Source organism: Cyprinodon tularosa, unplaced genomic scaffold (assembly GCF_016077235.1).
Source record: "Cyprinodon tularosa strain WSP-4 unplaced genomic scaffold, ASM1607723v1 ctg1, whole genome shotgun sequence".
Taxonomy (NCBI): domain Eukaryota; kingdom Metazoa; phylum Chordata; class Actinopteri; order Cyprinodontiformes; family Cyprinodontidae; genus Cyprinodon; species Cyprinodon tularosa.
Window position 1 is genome coordinate 5,326,984 of NW_024037781.1, and position 27,146 is coordinate 5,354,129.

Genomic DNA, 27,146 nt, shown 5'->3' on the forward strand with positions numbered 1-27,146 from the left:
TTATAAATACAAGTTGTTTAGTCAAGTTTAGAAAATTAGCCATTTCAATCCAAATTTTGCCTATGCTAGTGCTTTCTAAGTTAGTATTAGGTAGCAGATTGGATCAGCTTCACCACAATTAACTGTTAATTACATTTTAAGACCAACAGACATAACATATGTTCACCTCTCAACCACATTAAGACAGGAGATGATAGGAAAAGATGATCGGAGTCTTTATGTGGACGTCATTTCACCTTTCAATGGATGTTTTATGCTTTTGAATCCATTAAGACATCAATCAATGTCTCAATCTAAACGTGCTTTCACTTATCCCTCTATAATCACATTAAGGCACTAACAGATGTCTTTCTGTGTTAATCTTTTAACCTTGCACTTTTTAACCACATTTGTTTGTATGCATACAACCTTTTATTTTTAACAGATTGATTTCTTTTTTTGACTACATGATGTGGAAAACTTGTAACTTTTCACTCATCAACCCCATTAGGATGATAATACATCTCTTTATGTGAAAGTTTTTCTATTTTAAACAAGACATAAACGCCATAAGAGACCTTTATGTTGGTGTTCCCTCATATTTTGCTTATTCATCTTATTTAACCTTTAATATACCTCTCCAACATTCCAAATCCTCTGCCTTCTGGACAGGACTTCTGGGCTATTTGCATTTTTCAACATAGACATCTTTTGTCCTTAAAGACATCATCCATAGTTTTATGGTTATACAGAAAGAAATCTAATATTTTTTTATGTCTGTTTAGTGAGATGTTTCTCTGGTATAATTTAAGATCATCATTGCTTTCCTTTATCAAGATAAATAAAAATCTGCACTGCTGCTTATAATGCCTGTTCCTGCCAATCCGTCGATGTACAGCTTCCAATTTAAAAACATTATCAGCGGCTCCCGCAGCACTGTATTTTCCCGCACTGGCAGTAGGCGGTGCAAAAAAAAAAAAAGAGAGAATAAAAGAGGGGGAAAAAATGTGGAGTGAATCCAGTCTCCTCAGAGGCTGGCCAACGAGGCAGAAGAGGCAGCCCCTTCTTTTCTGTTGCAGCTCCTGCCGCCACTGCTGGTGTTACACTTCTGGAGGCGATGCAGGAGACGCGGTGAAGCCTTAAAGGAGGAGAGGAGCAGAAAGACACCTCCTGATGGGGAGCTGCTGATTGACAGAGAGAAATGAGAAAGGGAGAGCGCAGAAACAGCCCATGGTGAAGGAGCCAAAGAGGAGGAGGAGGTGGTGAGACAAGCGATTAGCGGCAGAGAAGAATAGGTGGTGGTAAAGTCTGGCTGGAGACCCTCTGTCTACAGGCGCCTATAGAGATCGATCTGCATTCAGGTATTTCCTTTTAACATTATTCTCAAAAAGAAATACAATTTCTTTGATTTGTTTAGATAGGGAAACGTGAAAAGGAGGCAGCAGAAGAAAAGGGAATAGACCGTACAGAGGCTGGGGGAAGGTGGGGAATGCAATGCCCTGGATTCAGGGGAATAGAAATTACCCTCAGAAAACGATGTCTCTCTTTCCTCTCTTAGATGGATTTTACTGTTGTTATGGTTGTTGCAGGAGTTGCAGACTGAAGCTTGAGGAATCACACATAGTCCCGCTGCCTAATGTAGTGCTTTTCTGGCTCAGCATGTAGACCGACAACTAGTTTTGCCTCCTAAATGGGATTCTTGTTTAAATTACTTACTACTTTTTCATTAATCAGAATCACAATTACTTTAGAGTAAAAGACATTTAAACGCTCCATTTTGGCTCTTTCTGTTTTTGTGTTGCAGCTCTTAAACAACATGACTTGGCTGGTACTTTCCGTCCTGCTCCTGCTTGGATGCCAAAACAGGTAAATTGAAGCCACTAAATAGAAACACCTAAAAGCTCTCATGATACTTTTAAAGGAGTTTATGTTTTTGCATGCATTTACAGCTCTAGGCTGCATTTGTTTTACATTTTTTTTCTGTTGCACATATCTGTTGTCCGTATATCCAAGTTTCTACAAATGCTGCTTAAATGTAGCATTTTTTTTTTACTTTGTGAAAGTAAAAAAATGAGACATTAAAATATCTCACAAAGAAGGCTGTCAATCACATAATGACAGTAAATTCTGAATTTTTATTGTTCGTTTTTTGCTTCTCATCCCCTAGAAAATGTGGAAATGTTGGTTGATAAAGAAAAACAGGCTTCTTTAAGAATAGAAAATGCCCCTTTTTCGCATTTGGATCAGTTACCAGAGCCCTAATTATCTCTACTGGTAGTTATAAGCAGCACTTATGTTCAATAATTAATCACAACAGGTCTGGCCTTGATACAGCTGGCTAATTAGTCACAATCACCTCGTCACATCTGACGTCCTGAAGTTTTAGTTTAAGATCATCATTTTTTTCCCCGATTCATTTTTGTCTCCTTTCCTAATCTCTTCACTTTTCTCCCAGTCTTGGTCAGCAGACTTCGGAAGCTCAGAAAGACGCGGGCTCCAATGAAGACAGCATGGTATTCACACGGATCCTGGATGGCCTTCTGGACGGTTACGACAACAGGCTGCGCCCGGGACTCGGAGGTTAGTCGCCTGACTGTTTGATTACATCCCATGCTTTCAGAGGGAGCAATCCTTTTTGGACGACAGCTTCCAGTGTATAAGCCGAGCCAGTTTCTATCAACCTAGCTATCGTCACCACTACCAGAATGCAGATCTCTGAGGTGTTTAATTCATCCTCCTCACCCTGGCAACAGGAGATAACCTTGAGAGCTAGCAAACTGTCATTCAAAAATGAGATCTCTTTTTTTTTTTCTCTTTCTAAGGGACATTTGAAATGAGAGCTTTTGATTCCCTCCCTCTCTTAACAGCTTGCAGCTTATTGCACGTTTCCCTCGAAATTTCTCTGAGCGTTTCATGTCCTTCCATCTTCTGTTAGCGGTTACCTTGTTGCCACGAGCATGCAGAAGTTGTCCAATAATGGAGGGACCAGGCTGTTTCTTTATTGTTTTCTTTTTTACCGGGATGTGTCACGGCAAAAGGCAGCTCTCAGAGCCTGGTAACGGTTGCTACCCTTGACAAGAGGGCCTAAAAATACATACCAGAAAATAACAGGCCTTCATTCAGCAATCTGCTTGAAACACTGTGCAACCAAATGCCTTTCAGGGGCATTTCAGGGGCCAGATTTACAACTATGTGGTTTTGGTTTATTTTTTATATATAATAGACAATAAGGTTAAGTTCCTTTTTTCTCGATTTCAGTAATTTTTTTTAAATGATCTCTAAATGCTTCATGCATGAGCTTGTCTAAGGCTTCTTTTCCATTGGCATTCTGTTCATTCTTGACAGAGAATGTAACAGAGATCAAGACAAACATCTTTGTGACCAGCTTCGGCCCCGTGTCCGACACAGAGATGGTGAGTTTCTCCACAACAAATGCTGCGGATGCAGAGTTGTAAACTTGTATAAATGAGCTCTAAAAAACTCTATTCATCTAAACTCTCAAGGGGTGATGAAAGTCTATTAATTTCACTAAACGATTGACCTCTTCTTGGTGAGTAAGAAAACTAATAACTGTCCTTCTAAATGACAAAAAGAAATGGCAAGATGTTTAGCAAAACCACAGGAATCACCAAAGTTCAACATCACCATACGATCACAATTAAAAAACGTCCAACTTAACTGGAATCTGTTTCAATCCATATTGACAAGCCCGATGAATCTGGGCATAAACATTGAGCTATTTGGTCAAAATGGCAGAAAAATAGTTTGGAAGACTCAAGTCTAAGTTTTTAAGCATCAAAACATTGTGCCATTTTAGTAAGAGCATCATGCTGTTGTTCTTTTCTCTATCAATAGTGCAGATGTATTGATGTATTACCTAGCAAGCACATCAGGACTTCTTTTTGAATAGCTCTAAAGAGACATTTAGAATTATTCAGACATCAATCCAGTGAGCAAACATTTTGATCCCCAACAGCCAAAGCACAGGAGGTAAAGGAAATTAAATTAAGAAGAGCAATAAAAGTCCAGCTAAGAGTAAAAACTAAAACTACATCCCACTAGTTTTAGATGAAAACATTCATCGGTATCTGAAGCGAATTTATAAGGATGGTCCGTGTCCACCCCTATAAATCCGCTGGTATCCCACCGACTTGCCTAACTTATTTTATTTCATTCTCAAAATGACTTTCAAAAAGGAGCCATTTAAGGAGAACCATCTCTTAGCTATGCATTTTCATATTACCTCTATTATGGCTATCTGCAAATCATGGAAATTTAACTATAAAATCCAATATAGTTTAGCTCCTCCATTCCAATTATGTTCCGAGTGATTCACCATTTTCATTAATTCTCTCTCTTATGAACTACAGGGTTCTACCTGGACGATGAAAAGCATTAAATCTCCTCTTTTGGCAAATGTCCCATTACCTACCTCCATATCCTGGCACAGTTTTGACACTGCACTTATCAAACTTGTCTTTTTGCTATAATGAACTTGAACGGGGCATTGTCACTGTGTGATGATTGATTTATAGATTATAGCAGGAAGCTTGAAAGTTCCTCCAGCCGCTTAAAACGTATGTGTCAGCCAGCTAACAGCCTCATTATTCTGTCGGCTATAGTGGTCATTTGTTTTTCAGAGATGAAGCGGACCCCTATATTACACACAAGTAAGTTTGTGATAGATTTATGAAGTGCTGGCTCCATTCTCAGCACTTTTAAAAGATTCTGAACGTTCATCTAAATTAATTTATCTGTCTTTTGCTTTGTCCACCATGGCTATGCTTTCTCAGGAATACACTATAGATGTGTTCTTTCGACAAAGCTGGAAGGATGAGCGCCTCTGCTTCAAAGGGCCCATGGAGATGCTGCCTTTAAACAACCTCCTGGCCAGCAACATCTGGACTCCTGATACCTTTTTTCTCAACGGCAAGAAGTCCATTGCGCATAACATGACCACACCCAACAAGCTGCTGAGGCTAAAGGACGACGGAACCCTGCTTTACACAATGAGGTAGGCCACTGCAATCAATGACAGAAACAGGCATAGTCTTTGAGTTTGAGTACCCTTTGTTTTCTCATGAAAAAGATATCTGTTGGTAACTTTTTTAATTGCAGATACAAAGGTTGATGTAGCTACATAAAGAAAGCAGAAGGACAGACATAAAACAAGCAGAATGACTCCACCAGGGATAGATTAGACAGCATAAAAAGAAACTGTTTAACTCAGACTAAAGGTAAAACAGCAGCATCTAGTGGCCGTTTATATGTAATGCAGAAACCCTAAAATCTGTATTATGTCCAGGTCACCAAGTGTATTTCAGTAAACTGATGTGGAAGGGGTTGATACAATCCAACGGTACAGATGGTTTAAAAAAATATTATTTCAAATAATAAGAAACTGTCAAAAGAAGATCAAACCAAATCTTTAAATAATGGTGTATTTTACTGCAGACAGTTACTGCCAACTGCACTCACATTTAGGGCCTTAAAGAAGGGTCCCATTAAAATTCCCACATTTTGTCAAGTTAAAACCACAACTCCTAATATATTTAAACAGTTATGTGAAAGAGCAACACATAGAGAGGCCAGTTAGACTGGAAGGAATACAATTGTTTCTTAAAATAAAAAGAGTGACGTGCTTTTGTGTTTCATTTTCTTTAGATTGAAACCTCTTAATAAACCCAGTGTGGCAAATTGTCCTGCAAAGGATAACATTTATTAGATAAGACACCAAAAGGAGCTGTGTAGATCTACATTTCAGGTGGGAGAGTGTGTTTCAGCATGACGAGTATGATTTGTGTTCTCCATTAATGTTGACCTTTAAAGCAGAGAAGCAAAGAAGAGAAACTTAAAATTTTTTAATTTGATACAAGCTATTTTTACAACACAAAATATGTTTTCTTAGATTAGTGGGAAGAAAAATCTGTTTGACATTAGGAATAAAAGAACATCACAAAACCATATATTTCAGATCTTTTAGTGAACTAAAATAGTTGCAGCTGTAATTATTGAGAAGACAGATTCAATTAAGGACTGACATAATAATAGGCTAAATATACAAACGTAAGCACTGCTATGGAATTTTGCATTTGTATTGATTAAAAATCATTAATAACCCTTCAAATTTTTGCATCACTATGTGTTAGCCTTATAGATTAAATCTGAGAAAATAGTGACGTGTGGATTGAGTTTTAAAAGTCCTGCACGTATGGATTCCCCCCATTCAGGCTTTCACCAACACACTCAGAAAGCACATTGCTGACACCATGACCCGTCTCGCACAAACACACTCCTGACACCACTGGGAGTGTCGGTGACAGCTCATGTCTTCCGCCTCCTGATTGTGACGGCCTCGTCTAAAGGCCATTACTCACAGGGGAGGGAATTACTGGGCAAATCTCTGTCTAGTTGTCTCCATCGTTAATAGATAAGTGGCTGCTTCTTGCTACACTATGTGAGCTTTATGCATACAGACTGGTGGTGAACATTCTTTCTCATAATAGTATTCACACTTCTGCTATTTTTAAGAAAATCTAACAGTTCTTCTTTTAGCCTGTTCTCACATTTCCTGATATAAAAAAGGGTTCGTTGGTGTGAGAAGGCGGATTGTAAAAAGACAGACGGTGTTTGACAAAAAACAAGCTCGAGCCTTTTTGGTTTTGCCAACTTTTCAACTTTTGTGCAAGATCAGATTGTCTTGTCAAGTTTTCCCGGCGGTGCAAAAACCATCTGCTGTTATGTTCAGGAAGTATCTGCTCTATGATGAAGGGATTTTTACCCTTCACCAGGCACCCCCAAAGTCGGTCCTGGAGGGCCGCTGTCCTGCAGGGCCGCTGTCCTGCAGGTTTTTAGAGGTTTCCCTACTCCAGCACAGCTGATTTACATTGATAGTTGATTAACAAGCTTTTGCTGAACTGCAATCATCAGAATCAGCTGTGCTAAAGCAGAGAAGCCTCTAAAACAGGGGTGTCAAACTGGTTCCAGAAAGGGCCGTGTGGCTGCAAGTTTTCTTTCCAACCAAGCAGTAGCACACCAGACTCCTATCATCTCATCAAGTGAGTCCAATCTGAACATGATGACATTATGAAATGACTGGAGTCTGGTGTGCTATTGCTTGGTTGGAAAGAAAACCTGCAGCCACTCGGCCCTTTCTGGAACCACTTTGACACCCCTGCTCTAAAACATGCAGAACAGCAGCCGTCGAGGACCGACTTTGGGGATTGCTGGCCTTCCCTGAGAGAATCAGTCGAAAAACAGGAAATCCAGCTTGGGGGAAGCAAATTATGAAATGACTTGCTGTTAGGGAAATTGAAAGTCCACCTTGGAATCTGAACAAACTCATGCACATTACCTAAACATGACCCCCATAAAGGTAGTGCTTTTAGAAGCAATGGAAAGTAACCCCTACCCTATTATAGGGAATCAGAACACCTCGCCTGTTCAGCAACAATTCCCTCTAATGACCCCCCTTTCAGAGACAGAGACAGGTATCGTCCGGTTTATTTTATGTCTTTTCTAAGACAAAATAAGGCTTTTTATTTTTGGTCCACTCTATAAAGCCTCAAACCCAATACTATTGTTGACATCTTGAATTGGAAAAGCTGGATGGGAAGCAAAGTGTCTTAGAACTTGGAAACAAAGTCCAGTGGATTGTTTTTTTAAAACTTTTTTATGAAAGTAATAGAAAGATTAAAAAAGATCTTTCTAGAAGGACATTGATTTCTGTCTGTAATTTAAAGCCTGTATAAAATGATGAGAAGCTTGAAGGTAGCAGAAGAAAGACGCACGGAGCATCAGAAAAGAAAATTCAAAGTGTTTTGTCTTACAATTTGTGAGAATAAAAGTTGCGGATACTATATGCCACACAGCAGATTAAGGAAACAACAGCTTAGATTATGAAAAGAAGAAGAAAAAAAACAGTTACTTCTTCTTTAAATAAACATTGAGAAGAAATAAATTGATAATTACTGCTCAAGGAAAACTGATACAGGGTGCAACACTATGTTTTTTTTATTCCTTGTGCAATAAGGAACCATTTGATTATTATTTTTTCCTCTTTTTGCGACTTTACTAATTTCCTAAAAACTTACACTTGAAATCTTTTTCTCAAAATTGAAATATTCGCATATTTCCATCTTTTTAGTCATTCAAAACTTCCCCCCTCATTTTTTGAGTGATTTCTGGGTTTGTTATTGTTTTTTTAAGCCAAACATTGAGTGATATCCTTATTTACTTTCAGGGATTTCACTCTCTTAAATGTTGAACCTTTTACATAATTCTTTCTTTAAACCATTCTAAGACTCCTTCTACTTTAGGTTTTTTTTTTATTAAGTGATTTATTTTTTATTTTTTTATTATTAATGATTTCATTTATTTATGGCACTAAAGTGAAACAACTGATATCATTATTTTTCCCTTAATGATCTGCCTTATATCAAAGTCTCTGATTTAGATGTCAATTCTGATCATCACCACCAAAATATTTTGGAAATTGCTCTATGAATAATGAGAGCATCGTACAAGTGCCGAAAGCCATGTTCTCATTAGCTCCTCCACTGTAACACACAAAATCAGGGCCCTAAACCATCAGCTCTGCAGAAACCAGAGGTTTCTTATCATACGTTGTTGTGCTTAGTTCACTTCAAATTCAGGGGCCGTTAGAAAAACACATAAAAAGATGATTGTAATTCAGGAAAGATGGGCATGATGATCAGGATGGTTTAGAGAAATAAAAGTGCTCTGTAAGTAATGTTTTGCCAGAAAATAAAACCTTTAACATAAACATTTCTGTGCTGTGGCTAATTCTCCCTCTGTCAGTCCTTTATAGCCTTTATGAACCAACATTACTATAATGATACATTATTCATCATCATGTAAAGAGCAGAAGGACCCTCAGGGATTTAATTCAATCTAGGACAGATCGCTTCCGGGGGAATAACAGGACAAGTATTAAGGTGGTGTGCCAGTGCTCGATCAAGTTAATCCTGCACCAGCACAATGATCAGATTCAGAATGAATGTGAATATAACCAGCAGGAAATGAGATTTAAAGAAAAGGCTCCTGTTGCAGTTTGGAGGGATTAAAATGACAGGGCTGACACTGAGAATTAATTCAGCCCTTGACAAAATGAAGTTTTTTTATCTGTAGTGGGAAAAGACACTTTCTGACCACTAGATGGCAGTATTATTGGTTTTACAGTGAGAAAAACTGACAGAAGCAGACCAGTTCCCCTGGTTCACATTCTTTGAATTAAATCCTTCAGTATAAAGATGTCTCCCAGTGAATAAGGGTGTTTTCTTTGTTTCATGTCAGGTTGACCATCTCAGCAGAATGCCCCATGCAGTTGGAGGACTTCCCCATGGATGCCCACGCCTGTCCACTCAAGTTTGGCAGCTGTGAGTAAAATCTCTGCCCCAACTGCCTACATCCTTGGTAATCCTAGATCCATCACTCTTAAATAATTGCATCCTGCAGTCTAGTGCAGCGAGTTGCAGTTAACAATAGTCCAGGTTTTATGTCACTTAATGCATGATTGTTACATTTGGAGATAATTTTCAAGCCTGTTGCTGCAATGCTAAGTTATTAGAGCCATAAACTGGTCCTAATAACAGAAAGTGTAATAAGGATTGCAATTACAGGATGTTTATGGACTATTATAGGGGGAATCAACATAAATTAAAAAATAAACTAAACTTTTCTCCCGGCATACTTGATTAAAGTTAAACGGAAAGCGTCCTCTGTCAACATTTATGCTTCATTCTTCCTAAAAGACAAAAAATATAGAAAATACATTTCCTCAGGTTTCCTTTGAGACAGGTTAGTGATGGCATAGCTTCTTGTTACGTTTCCTCCCTCTGATATGAACCAGTTGGTATTTAAAGACAGCCCGACCCACACCTTTGGAGTCTGTTGGACTTAAAGGATGAGGCTCTTTATCCCCGGGATCTCAGAGAGATGCGCTCCGCCCAGCCTCACTATGTCAGATTACACTTTGGAGCACAATCCAATTATGCTGTGAGAAGTTGCTGGGCTGCCCCGGGGTCAGCATCAGCCTAATTAGTCCTGGTGCGGCAATGCTGGTGAAAGGTGAGGGAGTATAATGGGAATAATGAGTGGATGGCAAGGCGGAACCATGTTTTCATATTTTTACAAAGAGAAACTCCGGTGACAGTTATGTGGAGGTCTGTGCTCCTTCTCCTCAGTGACAGAGGTGATTTATCTCGCAGTTAAAGCAGGTTAGCTCAGGTGAAGGGCTCCTAATCCCCCCCCATTCTACCCCCAGATGCTTAACTTAACTGCTTGGCTGAAAGGGCTTCCTTCTCAGAGCTACAGACAAGTTCCAGGCACAAATGTTTCATATTGAGTTGTGATTTTGCAGTTTCTGCAACAGATATGCATTGACTAAACACACTTCCTAAGGGACCAGTCACACCTTGCCAATTTAGCCGGCGCATGCCTGATGTCCCAGAATCTTCTAAAACGCTGGCATATGCTAAACTTCCTATGTATTTTTTCAGTTTTGGGTGTATACATAGCGTATCCATAACTCAAGCATAACGCACGGCAGAGTGTTGCTCATGAAATGTCACAAGCCAGTGTCATGAGGAGGGCAGCGCTGCTCCTGGAGTGCAGAAAAAGATTCCTTTGATCGCGGTATTAACCCAGCTGCTATTACAGCCTGACAAAGAAAAAATAAAGTAAAAGAAACAAGAAAAAGAAAGAAAGGAGGTTTACAGTCACAGCAGATTTAGCTTCATGTCTGCTAGGAAGTTTGTTGTTCGTGGCCGTATGCGTGAAAGCAGAGAAGATCCACTCACCTTCACGCTCACCGTATGATGCGGATGCAGTCTAAGGAGTACTGACGGTTTCCTTCTGTGAACCCCCTTTTATACAAAAACGCTTCCAATACGCCCTTATACAGTATTAGTAAGTAAAAAACACGTTCAGCCGTCGTCTGGAACACGTCACAGATGTTGATATGTATTAATAAGTTATGCTTAAGTTATGCACTCGTTACTAATAAGTTTTGAATAAGCTAGACACCACGACTTATGAGTAACTTACACTCAACATATGTCAACAATCAAATAACTTACCTGTAACTAATGGCTCATGTATGAGCATACTCAACATTTCTCAACAAATTCGACATATGTCGATGTGTGACAGGGAGCAAATCACTTATTCAAAACATCAGGTAGGTTTTAAGAGATAAGTTAATCGTCAGGGAGTGTCACCACAGCTAAAATAAGAACAACATTTTTGTAGGCCTGCACTGCATACAGGTGTGCAATAAAGTAATGTTAGGTAGAAAATACAACAGCATGGATCCTAGAGAAGTTATAAACCAAAGCTATAATGGAGGACTGAATTTTTCTATGGTGGTAGTTCGCTTTCACCTACATACTGGGTCTTGACTCAGTTCCAAGGTGGATGGATGACAGATATGATTTTGGAGAAGGAGTTAGTACTGGACATCAATCCAGGATGGGTCATAGGGCCGATCTAATAACATTTAAGGAAGTGGCAAATCTCTTTAGTTTTGGATTTACTAGAGAAATGAACTAAGAACAGACACAAAGGGGTGTTTGGGAAAGGGAGTTGTTTTTAAACATTGGTGAGGACAAGTGGGATGTCATCTGGTATCTTGCAAAAGGGATCTCAGTTTGGACTCAGATAAGAACAATACAATTTAAGACCTTACACCGATTACATATCTCCCCTCATTGCAGGAACCTCTTCAACCACTTTAACTCTTTGTTTCGGGTTTTGTCACAAATTTCAAAGATACTGGGCTGCAATTAGAATTGAAATGATGCGAAATTTTCAAATTAATATAGACATGGACCCTATGTCGTTGATTCTAAGCAGCCAACAAAAGATTGTACAATATCTTAACCTTCGCAACTAGAAAGAATATTCTTTTGCAGTGGGTCAGTGACAAAGCTCCTTCTGTCTGTGGTTGGCATAAAATAGTTTTTTAAACATCTAACTAATGTCATACATCACAGGGCAGACCAGTTTTACAGAGTAGGGACTATATTGAACCGGACCATTCCTCCACCCTCAAAAAAGTCTGCTGCGAATCTGAACAGCATCTATGCACCATAAAGCTGATTCAGCACCTTTTCTATCATGCTGTATATTCATCGTTCATGTTAGAGCTGTCCTATTTTTTGTATGTTCTGTTCTGTGTCTAGTTTGATAGACACTGTTTGTCTGTTAAAACATAAAAAAAATCAACAACAAAAAAAAAGCTAAAAACAGAGGAAAACTGTTAGTGTCAAAGATATTTTAATAGTTTTCAGGTTATTTTAACAGGTTCTACAAACCTCGCCTAGCATATTAGTTACCAAAGTTTAAGACAGGACAGTTACAAAACAGACTGAGCAAGTAAAACCTCTTAAGAAGGGTGTCCAGGAAAAAGACTCCTCTCTCTTGAAATAATATGGCAGAATTACTTATGTCAGTTTTCATACAATGTGTCAAGCATGAAGGTGATTTGGGTCTCAGAACCTGTAGACCTTAAGGTATTGGAGTGAACTGGGAACTCTTCTATTTTGTCATCCATCCAACAGCAGACGTTTTACTGAAACTGCAGCAAACCTTCAACAGGATGACTAAAAATAAATAGAAGGCGACAATACCTGATTCCTGGTGTGTTGGTATTGTTTCAAACAGTAGTCCAACCATGACTATAGGCCACAATATGGCAATTACATGACATTTCATTAAAGGCTTTTTAGGCAGTTTGGTAGTTTGTACATTTCTGATTTTCTAAAATGTAGAATTTTGGATTCTCAGTTTTACTTTATAAGTAATCCGTTGATGCGAAATATGAGGATCACCACCGTGACCATGACGGAATAAACAGACGTGTTCTCTATGGCCTTTTAATGTAAAACAATGCTGTATGCAAACATTGTTCTTTTGGCTTTTTTATTTTACTCCCTTCCTCTAATAGTTAGTACAACTAGAACTGGATCTGCAGTCCTCCACGTCATAAAACCTTCCTGACAGCTGAACTTGGCGCATTCTATTACTGTAGGTGATGAGTTTGGCTGAGTTGTAGCTCGCTTTGCCTTACCCAGCGAGGAGTAATGTGTTGCAGGAGCGGCAACACATTAAGCCAGAAGTGTTGAGAAGTTGGCAAAGGTGAACTGTTGGGACTGCCAAAGTCTTTAGCTCTTCATTTGCATAATGAAATTCACCAATAATCCCTTTTTGCAATCTCCCCTTTCAGTTAAGGCTGTGGCCTTTAGCCTGGCAGTCATTAAATTTGAGCATACAGTCAAACAGCTGATAAGTGAGCACACAGGTTTGCATGCTAACCTCGTATGTCCCCTTACAAATTTCATTGATTTCTCTTTTTCTACTACATTTAAATCTTTCAGACAATCAAACACATATTAGTTTGTTATTTTTCTGTATAACTGAGCCACATAGGAGGGTTTTCAAGTCACACCAAATCATTTGGATCAGATTTAGATCCTTTGCCAGACTAGGCCACTCTAAAACCTACACTTTATCATTTTTAGCCATTCAGAGAAGGATTTGCTGTCCGGCTTTGGATCAGTTCTGTGGTTCAACCTCTATGTGCTTGAGCTTAATATCACAAACCGATTGCTGGACATTAACCAAAAGCATTTCTTAGAAAAAAAAATGAATTTATGGTTTTATTAATTCTAGCCGCTATTCGAGGTCCTGAATCCACATATCAGTTCTATACCACCTTTAATTGTCAGTTTCTTCTTTTTCTAAGCTCAATGCACCCAGAAACAATAGATTTTCCAATACTTTGCAATTCAAGAGTTTCTAAAGCAATACACCTCAACAACAATCTCAGGATGTTCTGAAAAGACACAAGCCCGACATTACCAGTCCTCCTCTATACTTTACACTAGTCGCTAAATGCTCAAAAGCTGAATCTTAATCACGTCAAACCAAATCTTTTAAATAAAGTTTAGCAAAATCTTTGTTTATGTTTTTTGATACAAGCAGAAATATTCATGTAGATTGTATTTAGAGGCTGCTATGGACTCCAAGATTTAGTTGATGCAGTTCTCCACATGTACGACAAACGCTTCAAGAAAACACTCAGATGTTTTATTTGTATGTACAAAGATTGCTATTTTTTCAAAGGGTGGCTTATCTTTTGTTTTGTGTGATCTATTTCAAAAAAAAAAAAAAAGATGATGAACAAGAACAGGCAAAAAAATCCCTAAGATCCCCTAAAAGATCCCCTTCTTCTAAAACTTTGAGACAAACTTGCGTACTAGAAACCCTTAGAGGGCAACCTAATGGTCATCTACCCATTTTAAAAAGTTAAAATAATATTTTCTTTCATTTGAAATTACTTATAAGGTTTCTGCATCTGTCTCTCTCTCCCAGATGCCTACCCAGTATCAGAGGTAGTCTACACATGGACCCAAGGAGCTGCCAAGTCTGTTGTGGTGGCAGAAGATGGTTCCAGGCTCAACCAATACCATCTAGTTGGACAAACGGCTGACACAGAGGACATACACACCAGCAGAGGTGAGGGGGAATGTTTGAACAATTAGTCATTGTGCTTAAGTGATGTAAAACAGGGCTAAATTTATATGATTCTTCATTTTTTTTAGAAATAAAATCCCATCATTCAATTTTAGATAAGAAATAATAATATAAGAAATAATAATAAAAATAATCTAACTTTATTGCTCTCACATTAGAGAAATTTACCTCTGCATTTAACCCATTCCCTTGGGGAGCAGTGGGAAGTGAGCATTATGCCATACAAAGACATTCAGTAATATTAGACATTAGACATATTTTATGTGTCATTTTGTGTAAGTGCAAAACCAAAAAGATATTTCGTTTGGAAACAGCTCTCTGGACAATTTCATCTTTTTTAAAAGTGCAACATTAAAAATAGTAAAAATGACTGTAAATATACAGTTCTAACATTTTTTTTTTATATGACCAAATATAACAAAAAAACAACAACATATAAAGATCCTTGATGTGATGCCACACAATATTATATACTTTACAACAAATTTTAAAACTGAACAATTAAATGTAGTGGATTAATTTTACCCTACAATATGAACCCATACATCAAATTATATATTTACGGTTTTATGCTTCAGTTTGATTTTAATACCTTTCCATACAAAATCACATTCATAGGGATGTAATATGATGCATTTGTGCATTAGATGCCTCATGTGTTACAATATAAAATACAATAAGATTGCAATACAATTTAGCTATAGTTGCAAGTAGGAGGAAAAACATTTTGAATCTGTCTTTTTTTAATCATTATATTGTCTACTACGTTATGTCAGCCTGGGCTTTTTGACTTCTTAGTATATACTGTAAAGTGGCATGAAAAGTGTAGAAAGTCTATCCACTATGCTAAATAGGCAGCTGCTATGCAGCATTTATTTGCAAATCTCATTAAACATAGTATCATGCCATTTATTACCACTAAGTAGTCTTTTGCAATTTTAGTATTGCACACATTGATATTGCAGTTGAAAGTTGGTGCACTGCCCATTTTTTAGTATATAAATTAACATTCTCCTTACAAAAGTTTAAAATACATTGAAACGAAGCTGGAACCTATCCAATTTTCCTTTCTGGGGTCCAATAAGTTCTTACAGATCTGTTAGAAATTACACATTACTGGACTAAAAAAAACAATTCTATCTAGGCATAAATGTCACGCTTTTATTCCTGTATATGTGCCACACAATCACTGCAATCATAAAACTGCCAATGAGGCTTCTGCTCCTCTCAGCAGGTATTCTGGTCTGCTCCTCATGAGTAAACTGCTCCAGTTGTCTGATGTTTGAAGGCTTCCTTTTCCAGACATCATGTTTCAGCTCCTTTCTCAATAGGATTTAGGTTAGGGCTCATAGAAGGCCACTCCAGAAAAGTCCAATGTTTTCCTTTTAGCCATTCTTGGGTACTTTTATCTGTTTCCTTTGGGTCCTTATCCTGTTGACCTGTGACTGAGACTCAGCTTTCTGACACTGAGCAGCACATTACATCCCTGATGTAACAAAATCAGCCTCCTCCCTGTTCCACAGGAGGGAAAGTGTTACATTTTGGCTATGCTTCAGCTTTCCCCCTGTGAAGATCGAGCTGATGTGCCTTGGCAAAGCATTGCATTTTTTCTCATTTGTTAGTAGGACATTCTCCCAGAAGCTTTGTGGGTTGTCTTCTTCATGTAGCTTGGCAAACTCCAGTCTGTCTATTTTAAATTTTTTTTTTTTTTCCAACAATGGTGTCCTTCTTAGTGGTCTCTCTTGGTTCAAACAACAACAGATGTTCCTTGAGCTTGAAGTTCACCTTTAATTTCTTTGGCAGTTTTTCTGGGCTCTTTTGTTACCATTCATATTGTTTATTTCTTTAATTTGTCATAGATTCTTTTCCTGTTGCGTCATCCAATGGGGTTTGCTACATTTGCTTACATTTTTGAATCAATCATCAATCTACTTGGAGATGTACTTATTGCCTTTACCTTCTGATCTCTTGATACAACTTGTTGCTTTGCTTCCTCTGGTCCATGTTGAGTGTGGTACACACCATGTCACCAAACGCCACATTGACTATCTGTAGCCCTAAATATAGGCCCGCTAATATCTTGACATATCTTGACTCAACATGACCCCTTGGTTGTGATATTTTCGGTCTTTTCTAGGGATACTATGATTTTGTCCAGGTCTGTTTCATGAGTTAATTTTTTAAAAATCAGTCCATCTTAACATGGTTTAAGATCTTATAGAATTTTTCTAATTATCATTACTTTTGTGAGACCTAAGTCATACCTGTTACAGTTGTTGGCTTTTCTTTCGTTAAACAAGGGGTGCAGACAATTTTGTTCACGTGTGTATATCGTTGTAGGAAAGTTATTTTCCCTCATGTTAAATGTTGATTGAAAGAATCAGGAAGAAACTTAGGACTAATTGCTGCCTGAGCAAATGCTTTTCTTGCTACAAAGAAAAAAAACTTTCACTTAAATGCTTTAAGGATCTATCCTGAAAAGTAGCATTTAGGTAAATTGCAAGGCTGTGAATCAATTCCCCATTAATAGATGAGAGCAAAGCAGAAATGTTTGGCCATGATGCATTCCCCTTAATACATTTTGTCAATATAAACACCTCATGCTAACTGTCAAGCATTTAGGTGGAGGGTTGATCATTAGGGCATGTTTTGCAGCCATAGAACCTTCATAAAGCTGATGGAGATTCTCAGTCATCCAGGTCATAGTGATTCCGTAAAAGTAAAAAAAAAAAAATCCACTGAATTTGAAGACGTTTCGCTACCTCACCAGGAAGCTTTAATTTGAATTGAGAAAGCTTCCTGGAGAGGTAGCGAAACGTCTTCAAATCTTGAAAACCAAGTCCAGTCGATTTATTTTTTATTTTTTACTTTTACAGAACTTTTATAAACTCTTATGTTGACACCTGGCAAATTTGAGATCATCTGGAAAGAAATCAAAGTCTTGCCATGGCTCTGCAGAGTCAATATATCGACCTAATTGAGCTGCTACAGCCTTAAAAGAGCTGTGCAGAAACAAATGATCTTCACAGCTTTAATTATCAGAAAAAGTGCTGTAAATACTGAAGGACTAGAACAAAATCCTTTTACAGTAACGAGAGAGAGATTGTTGATTGGTGCTTTGAAATTTGTTCTGGGTGCTTTAGGGAGCTACAGTAGTTCAGTATTGCAGTAATTTAAGTTAGCCAGCACTGCAGGAAGGGTTCACCACTGTTCCATATTTTCTCAATTTGTAAGTAATAGCACTCACTGAGGATCACTGGTGTTTGAAGAAGTTAGAAAACCCCGAAGGATGTGAATTACTTTGGTTCTATTATGTTCTTACATTTCTTTAGATTAGATTGTTTCTAAAGATGTATTGGCTGACTTAGTTCTTTATCTTACAGTTCTGGCTATAACCGGGCCAGGGTGTGGTCAGTGAAAAAAAAAAAAGATAAATCACAGTTAATTTGTGATTTTTCAAGGAAAATATTGTATTGGCTTAGCTTATGCTTTCCTGATATTAAAATGGGTTTAATAATTTACGCATGGAAATAAAAAAGGCAAAGATATAAGAAATCATTGGCTAATTTTAAGCACCAAGCGCTTTTTGATGATTGTTGTAGTGAATAACATGGCTGTTCAGAGTCAATGATAAACGCAGGCAAAGATCACCAGGAGGATCAGACTCATTGAGCGGATGCCAGTGGAGGCGAGTGGCCTATCCGTCACAAAACCAGCTGTCTACAGGCCCCAACAGCCCTGTCATACAACAGTTATCCACACATGAGCTGCTGCACGCACAAACCAACACACACTGAGCAGAGGAGACCTGAGACCATGGGTTAATCCTCCCCAACATCCATCCAACCAGCCATTGGCTTCTGCATAAGAAGATGACATCACAAATCAGTGAGAGATTGGTTGGGTGACTGTCACCCAGCGGATCTGTGTGCGTAAACGTATCATTGTAAACACCAAATGTCCTCACAGTGATATATAAACATTCAAAATGTCACAATCTAGATACATCTCTAAACTAGGGTTAAAGCTTGCATCAGTTTGAGGCATAAGTTGAGTTTTTACCAAATCATAAGCGGGACTAAGTTTCACAAAGAGAAAAGATGAGTCTGATTGTAGGGTAGGTCCTAACAAAGATGGAGCAAGGAATGTTTGTGTGTTGGAATTGGACAGCCTCACACGGACATGTGGAGGTTGAAGGGGGCTGGAAGGCATCTGTTTAATACTCTTATGTAAAGCGGAACCATGCAGTTCCGTTTAGCTTCTAGTAGAGTGTTTATTAAAAGTCTGGATTTCCCTCATATGTGTGTTTCTCCCCCAACATAATACAGCTTTGTAATGCTTGTTTTGTGCTTAGAGAATGATGGAAACCATTGATTTAGTCCTCCGACAGTCCATTCTCATTTTGCACTCAACTTTTACCTTAAAAAAAAGATGGTCCTCACTCGGATGTTACCCCAACTAAGCCAGAACCCTGGGTGTTTTGTACTTTCTCTCACATCTTGACTGATTTTCTTATTGTCTACCTTAAGTCTGATAATGAACCATAGTTTATTGACCTCCACAATCTATAAGGGAAAACCGGTCCATACAAGGATTAGATCAACTGTTGAAAATAGGATGTAGGAATATGTCCTCTATAAAGAAGACATAATTTAATTACATTAGAAGCAAGATTTTATAAATTTTTTTGCCGGGGGAATTTCTGTTGTAATGTTTTACTCAAAAAGAAAGATAAACTGACACATAACGGTTGGATAAACCTAAAATGTGATCATTAGCATAGCGAAATCTTTCTTGTTTAGAAAGAGCAAAACAAATACTTTTAGAGAAATTTAAATGTGAGTTTGTTGAATACCTTGTACTAAAAGATTGGCAACTGTTTCTGTCTTAGAATCAGTTTTTGAATTTGACCTACTCACCTACTCAACTATTTATATTCCCTTATAGCACCAACACGTTTTCATGCATGCCACCTCTACTCTGAAATGTGTTAGTGTGCGGCATCACTAAGAACTGTTTTTTTTTCTTATTTTTGAATCAGCTCCACTAAAAGGAAATTATTTCCAGGGCAGCTCAAAGCTATTAAAGGCCCTAATCACAGTTAGATTTATGAGCACTCATCGACCACCACAGTTTCCCTATAAATATGTTTTTTTATTTATTTCTGAGTGAAACTTAATTTAAAGTAATGGATTTAAAGCAGGAAACAGGCTAAGAATAATATTATTTTTTATTACTATTTACACTGAAGCAATTTATTTCACAGATGTAAAATGTATAATATGACTACAATATAAAAAAAAATTAAAATACCCCAGATTTTTAATTAGGATTATTAAAATAAGATATGCTAAATTGGAAAACTTTATGATTTTTCTCATAAATCAGATTACCACAGTATAGTTCTTCCTGGATTTTCTCAAATTAGTCACCGGATAAACTTTAACAGATACTGAAAACCATATTCAAACCATTAACAAATGACAGTTTGTATTTTTGTACCTTTTTTTGTTTTATTTTCAACATCTTTCTACATCTACAAATTGATTTGACTGAACATGTTCTGGACGACACAACATAATCCAGGGTGTTTCATTTCCAGGGTTGGTGTTGTATTTTGAAAGTACAGAATTAATTCAACATTTATTTAGTCATCTTCAACTATTTGAGGGTTAGTTCCTCAAAAGAGTTGGGGTTAATCTACAGAGGTAAATACAAGCGACTCTGTTAAGTGTTGTTTAAAAAAGAACAATTAGAAGAGTTTCTGTTAGAATACCTTGAAAGTTTATCTTTTGAAACACGTTCACTAACTACAACAATGGTTGACTTTAAAGTTGTAAAGTAAGCTGCAGGTGTTAGGTTAAAAATCCCAGCCCAGCTTTTGCAAATTAACTTGCACTGGTGAAGTGTTTCTGTCATTGTGCCCCAAGACAGCTGTGGCTACAATGTATCAGACAGGATGGGATTCATTTCCTGTTATGCTTATGATACTTTGCTATATTTGGCCATAAATCCTGATACGTGTTAACACTAATCTGTGATATTAACTTTTGAGATTGTAAACTAGTGAATGAAGTGTTGAATGAATTCAGGGTGAAATTTAAATGATAAATGATGTTGTACCAGCTGTTGAACAGAGTTAATTATTTAGTCTCAGAAATGTTATTTTAACTATATCTAGTGTTGACCAAGATAGACAATTTAAAAGTGTAACGTTTAACTTCCTCTGATTTGAAATACCACAACTGAATATAATTTCATTAATTTTAATATTGGGCATATTTACACTGGCTTCAACAGTTTATCTCAGTCATGAATGAGCATCTGGAGTTCTGACAAGATCGCTTAACATTATCAGGGAAACTGATTCTTATGGAGCATCATTCAGCGAAGCCCAAAGCTTCTGTCTGGAAATCGTCCAAATCTGTAGTGGATATTGTCAGTGGAGTTGAACTCTCGGGTAATTTTCACTACAGTAGGTTGATTCATTCTGGTCATATTTTATGAATGACTTTTACAACCAAATATAAGATTTTAGACCTTTTTTGACCCAATCTAGGCATCGTGATCCATCTGGAACTGCACAATGGAATAGAATGAGCATATATAAAGCAGTGATTTCCTAAAGAGGATGACAGAAGCTCTAGACAGAAACAAGTGCACATATTACAAAGCAGTTATCTAAAGCTTTCTTCTTTTGTTTGTTCGGCATGTCAGGAAGTAATAAGAAAGGCTGTAACAGTAAAGTAAAATGAAAACTGCCAATTAAGGAGTTCAGTAAAGTTGCTGCAAAAAAAAACAAAACACATGCTGTCCACAGAGGTTTACTGCTGCTGCTCTTCTCTATTAAAATGAGCCCGGTGGCAGCTGTTGTTTGATTCAGTCCCTACAGAAACACCCTATCACTTGTTTAACTGAAGTTCAAAGCAGCGGTCAGTTAATGACTATCTGGATTTTCTTATGGTGTAACTCCTTATAGCTTAGCTTTGAAAAGTCCCTTCCTGGCCTCTACTGTAGCTGCAAAGGGGTCAGCTAACAACAGTATGATGGTACCTAATTTGCAATCGTTAATGAGTGTCACTGCAAGTTTAGAAGTGTTATTGATCTTCAAGCCCTCTCAGAACCTCAAAATAATAGTATCTATAATAATCTATAATAGTATGACTCTAGTGCTGTTTGCAAAGGAAGCTCATTTATGTTGCTTAGTGCTTTAGATGGATGTTATGGCATTAGACTTTAAGTAGCACAACTAATTTTAGACAATGCACCTATTTCTGGGCATGAAAGAGGAGATTATCCCGAGAGTTTTTCTTAAGATAGCTGACAGCCATAAGGGCACAGTGTGTTCTGTCTAACATAGCAATATCTTTCTCTAAATAACTTCTTAACACTAAGATATTTCTGATTCTTCTTTCTCTGGACTGTTTTTAAACAGTCAACCCTTCCTAAATAATTTTGCTTACCTTTAAACCAAACTAATATCAAAAGTAAAACAAGAAAACTTACAAGTTGACCAGCATGGCAGCATTGTTCCCCAACATGAAAGGAAGTTCCCCTTGGACAATCTTGAATACAAATCCATGGGAGAAAAGGAGTAACATCCAGCACTGTAACATGTTCCTTCTCAACCCTTTGGACCGGATCCAGTAGAGATCCATGCATCAAGAATGAAGGTGCCCAGAATCTTTGCAAGAGCAGGAGAGGATGATGGGGGGACTGCGAGTGAGCCAGCCTGGAGTCATGAGGGCGTTGGTAGGTCCGGGTAGTGATGCTCGGATTGTTCTCCCATTGTAAAGGCCATGATGCTAAGGGACATAACGGGGCAAACAGCGACAAATCTTTGTCACTTGACAGCTGCAACAAATACCTTCTTTTCCCCTTGCATGCCAACCAATCCTGTCAACAACATTTAATCATTAATCTACAAAAAGCTGCCACGTCAATATGATGTAAAAGAACCAGCATGATATAAAGGAAAAGACAGAGAATACCCACAAAGTTAGCCCCCCTCCATCCCGGCAGTGATTAGCAGCAGCGATCGTCCTTCCTCTTCCCCAGCTTAAAGCCTGTGCTGAAGTGTGGGTCAACAGTGGAAATCATGCTTCGTGTGGGTGTGTGTGTCAGTGCCTGGATTGGCAGGGTCGGATTGGGCGGGGCTTCATTAAGGATCCTAGGGCATGAAGCCCCCACCCCCTTCCCTGTCCCTCCCTCTTACTGATGGCAGGATGCAGATTGTAACCAGGGATTAGGGAGGTTCAAAAATCGGATTTTGCCCAGAGAAAGCCTTGTGTATTACTATGTGTATGGTGTTTGTGTGTGGGAGAGAATGAGATGCACTGGATTTTTCATAGTTACCCAGCGCCTGCAGCCGTAAACAGCTGACGGCAAAAGGATTTTACGTTCTTTAAAGCCTTGAATGCAATATCATGATCCATCTTTTTCACTCTATACCCCAACTTATCTTTCAATGTCCTCACCCACCATTAGCAATTCAACATTTACCACATAACAATCTATGTTGGCAGTAATTCTCTCTACTTGTGCCCATTTTTCACTTTGATAGCGTTTTACTGTCACCGTTATGCTCAACTGTAATTGAAATGTCCTTTTCATCCTCACTACATTTATGCCTTTTTCACTATTCTGCACATTTAAACACCTCTTTATTATGCCCCTGTGGAAATGAGATTTTAAAAAAAGTAATAAAACAAGAATTAATTTGACCCTGCTTTATTTTACGACAATGAAGTAAACATATAGTTAGATAGATTTGTTCTCATCAAGATATTGTCGGCCTTCTGAGTAACTTAGTCAAAGATTTCCGAAATGATAAAGTTTTTATGAAAAGAATCTGTACTCAATGTGAAAAAATTCATTTCAGTTTTCTTCAGTCCATTTATTGCTTTTTAAACATCTAGTCTAAAAATGTAAAAAATCAACTATAAAATGCACCAAAATGAAGAGAAATAATAAGCAGTAATAACCTTTGTTTTAAGCCCATTTGGGTTATTTTCATCAGTAAGTTTTTGTTGTGCACTTTAAATTATTTATACTACCTCTTGAAAAAATTGGAAATTTTTTTCCCCCAGAATTAATCCTTTTGTTTAGCACTACCACGTGAAGAAAGAGTTATAACTGGTATGAAGGGAGAAGCAAACTTTGTTTTGTAGACATTGATTTGTCAATTAAGATGTCCTACCTGCATTTTACTAAAGAATTACAGTATTTTGCCCTTTAACACTTTATAAGGCAAATTACCGATTTTTATTCACTTGCATACTCCTTACAAATGGTGTCCCCCCCGTCCCTCAGTGATGTCTATAGGCACAAGATCTATATCCACCCATTCAGCAAAGATTCTGCCACATGGCTGTACATCTTATTTTGGCATTTGACCAATTAGATGAGCCCTTGATTTATATACTACCTACTGTAAATCAAGTTGAAAAAAAAAAATTAAGTCAAGAAAAAAAAGGTAAAAAGTTAAGTGAAATGTTACAAAGTAAAGTTAAAAAGTTAATAAGCCTAGTTAACAATTATATTTAGGTTTATAAATTAATAAATGTAAGTGCCAGTATCAGCATTAATGCCTCTAAGCTTATGTTGTATAAAAAAATTTGTTTCTTTCACTCTCAGATTGTTTTTCATGAATTTTTTATAGAACTTTTTTTATTTTCTTAATATATTCGGGCAAGTTGGCGTTTCTTGATATTACATTGACATACATTTTTGCCATCAAAATATCCATATATACCGGTATATATATATATATATATATATATATATATATATATATTTTTTTTTTTTTTTTTTTTTTTATGTTACAAAAGTAATAAGGTCTTTTCCTGGATTACAATAACACTATTGACCTTGAGTGGATTATTATGATGCACTTAGAATAAAGTTGATTTCACTCATTAACTTTATATGATATTTTTCCATTCTTTTCAGGACAGTATACTGTGATGATGGCACACTTCTACCTGAAGAGGAAAATCGGATATTTCGTCATCCAGACGTACATGCCATGTTTCATGACTGTAATTTTGTCCCAAGTGTCGTTTTGGCTTAACAGAGAGTCTGTTCCTGCACGGACTGTCTTCGGTGAGAGGAATATTTTTTTCCACAATTTTGGTCTCTTCTTATGCCATATCAGCACTTTTCTTCTTAACATGGCTTTGGTTTGCTCCCAGGTGTGACTACGGTGTTGACGATGACCACACTCAGCATCAGTGCCAGAAACTCACTTCCCAAAGTAGCCTACGCCACAGCCATGGACTGGTTCATTGCTGTCTGCTATGCTTTTGTCTTTTCTGCTCTTATTGAGTTTGCCACTGTGAACTACTTCACCAAGAGGAGCTGGGCCTGGGATGGCAAGAAAGCTCTAGAAGCACAGCACCCTAAGGTAATACCTGTGATCCATTTAATGGTGGTACAACTGCTTATTATCATCAATATACTAAAATGTATGGATCTCACAATAGTAACAGGAAAGCATTATTGTAATATGTCCTACTGTAGAAAAGAGACCCGATGGTTCTCTCTAAAAAGGCCAACAATGTCTGCTCGGCTGGCGTCAACTACACCCCCAACCTCACCAAAGACGTGTCCATCTCCACCATCTCCAACACAACGTCAGTGCAACTGCGAGGCTCAGAAAGCAAACTGGTGGACCCCAAGAAGACGTACAACAGTGTCAGCAAGATCGACAAGATGTCACGGATAGTGTTTCCTGTCCTCTTCGGAACCTTCAACCTCGTCTACTGGGCCACATACCTGAACAGAGAACCAATGGTGAAAGGAGTCGTAGCCTCAACATAATCCTCCCCTGTTTTTTGTGTGGTTTATTTCTTTCTAAAACTAGATTTGTGTAAAAGATGAAGGGGTTCAGACGAAACGATCACTGCTTTAGAAAAAAAAATTGAAAAAACCAAACACCTGCGCTTGAGGAACAAACTATATTCATCTATCTGATTCAGGCACTTTGAATGGATGAAAAGCTTCAGCAGATTATCTTTCATTTTCTTGTGGCCTAAAAAACATGCTTGATAATGAAGAAACTCCTTCTAAGAAACAGGAGAGCAACTGCTTTTCTTCTTTTGTGTCTATCCTGCTGCATTTTGCGTGACGTTCTCTTCAAAAGGAAACAGCGGACTCCTTTGTATTAAATAACAACTATCACTGCTTAAATTTTAACTACTACCTACAGTAGTTTGAGTTAAAAAGTTCATTTTAATAGGTTGCAAGGTTGCAAAGATATTAATTTAACTTTTTATTGCCATCTACATGCTGTTACTTTGCTGTTTTAAAAGTGAGAAAAACACAATTTAAACCAAAAAGTGAAAAATAAGAATATTTGACATTTATATAAAGTAAAGCAGCACTTAGACCTAAAATATTCAGACATATTTGGCCAACAAGCTGAAAAAATAGCATTGAGTGACATGTCAGCACATTTGAGGACAGATATATGATTCAAATGAATTTTAAGACTTGGTTACTCATCCATGAAACTAATATATACAGCTGAGAAGCCAGATACCTGAAAGCAGCATGTCCCATACAAATCAGCAGAGTGATGTGGAGAGTTTGAAGACTGTAATACTGTGAAGTGACCTGGATTCAAGATGGCTTTTAAGCATCCTTGAGCTTAACACTGTAGCACAAAAGCTCCAGGAGCTGGTTTTATCATCAATTTAACAACATCTAAAAATACCACAGCCAACTCTTTATCACAAAAAAAATATTTCTCAAGTAGGACTAATTTGCCCTCAGTTTTGAATCCATTGTGAATTTTTCGAAATGACAAACTGCTATAATAGTTCATCTAACGGGTATAGCAAAAGAGGTAAAAAAAAAAAACAGCAATCATAACCACCATCATGTTTTTCAACATCCACGAGGCCTTCAAACTCTTGTAAAAAGCCAATATTTCCCCTAATTCACAAAGAAAGATGTTATTATTTTGTGTTATTTTTCTGTTTATGCTTTTAAAAATGTTTTAGTTAAGTTTTTTTTTTTTTTTATCATCAACACGGGATTAGCTATAAGATACATAACATTAGCTGCTTCATTAGCTCGCTTTATTTAACAATTTCTTTTTGTATACAGTTCTTTTAATAGCAGCTAGTTATTACGACGGAGTATAAGGGCCAGGATAGAGATTTTTTTTCCTTCTATTTCGATAATAAAGTTGTAACATTACGAGAATAAAGTTTACGAGAGTAAAACCATAAAATTAAGAGAATTAAGTCGTAAAATTACGAGAATGAAGCCATAAAATTAGGAGAATAAAGTCGTAAAATTCGCAACATTACAAGAATAAAGTCGTATAATTATGAGAAAGTTGTAACATTACGAGAATAAAGTCGTAAAATTACAAGAATAAAGTTGTAACCTTATGACAATATTACAACTTTATTCTCATAATGTTACGACTTTTTTCTCGTAATATCACAACTTTAATCTAATAATCTGATGACTTTATTCTCGTAATGTTCCGACTTTATTCTCGAAATAGAAGAAAAAAAAATATCTAGCCTGGCCCTAATGCTCCATTGTAAGTTCTGAATGTACTTAAATATGAAAACTTTAATCATTTCTGTCCAAGA

The 27,146-nt window shown here is 37.4% G+C and overlaps 2 protein-coding genes across 5 annotated transcripts in view; one reads left to right on the top strand and one right to left on the bottom strand.

Moving 5' to 3' along the window:
* Positions 1-22,659, bottom strand: part of LOC119784889 (gamma-aminobutyric acid receptor subunit beta-3-like) — an 89,629-nt gene extending 66,970 nt beyond the window's left edge. Inside the window, exons 1-2 of one of the 4 annotated variants that reach the window (XM_038287280.1) lie at positions 22,531-22,659; positions 22,042-22,340 (exon numbers count right to left, since the gene is read on the bottom strand). In XM_038287280.1, the coding sequence (XP_038143208.1) occupies positions 22,042-22,193 (152 nt within the window). In that variant the 5' untranslated portion in view covers positions 22,194-22,340; positions 22,531-22,659. Of the gene's footprint in view, positions 1-22,041; positions 22,432-22,530 lie in introns of those variants that run through there. The other 3 variants (XM_038287197.1, XM_038287442.1, XM_038287365.1) reach the window with 3 other exon arrangements.
* LOC119785199 (gamma-aminobutyric acid receptor subunit alpha-5-like) lies at positions 988-26,279 on the top strand. Its single transcript, XM_038287719.1, has 10 exons — positions 988-1,340; positions 1,784-1,845; positions 2,435-2,559; positions 3,325-3,392; positions 4,773-4,993; positions 9,295-9,377; positions 14,374-14,517; positions 24,487-24,639; positions 24,729-24,940; positions 25,057-26,279. The coding sequence occupies exons 2-10, from the start codon at positions 1,796-1,798 to the stop codon at positions 25,354-25,356; spliced, it is 1,356 nt and encodes a 451-aa protein (XP_038143647.1). The 5' UTR covers positions 988-1,340; positions 1,784-1,795; the 3' UTR covers positions 25,357-26,279.
* Positions 26,280-27,146: the final 867 nt, after the last annotated feature.

What these genes read in the sequence shown, in the direction of transcription:
- LOC119785199 (XM_038287719.1), top strand. Translation starts at nt 1,796, where the DNA reads ATGACTTGGCTGGTACTTTCCGTCCTGCTCCTGCTTGGATGCCAAAAC. An exon ending in TCCACTCAAGTTTGGCAGCT is followed by an intron (nt 9,378 to 14,373) that starts GTGAGTAAAATC and finishes TCTCTCTCCCAG; the next exon opens with ATGCCTACCCAGTATCAGAG. An exon ending in GGACATACACACCAGCAGAG is followed by an intron (nt 14,518 to 24,486) that starts GTGAGGGGGAAT and finishes CATTCTTTTCAG; the next exon opens with GACAGTATACTGTGATGATG.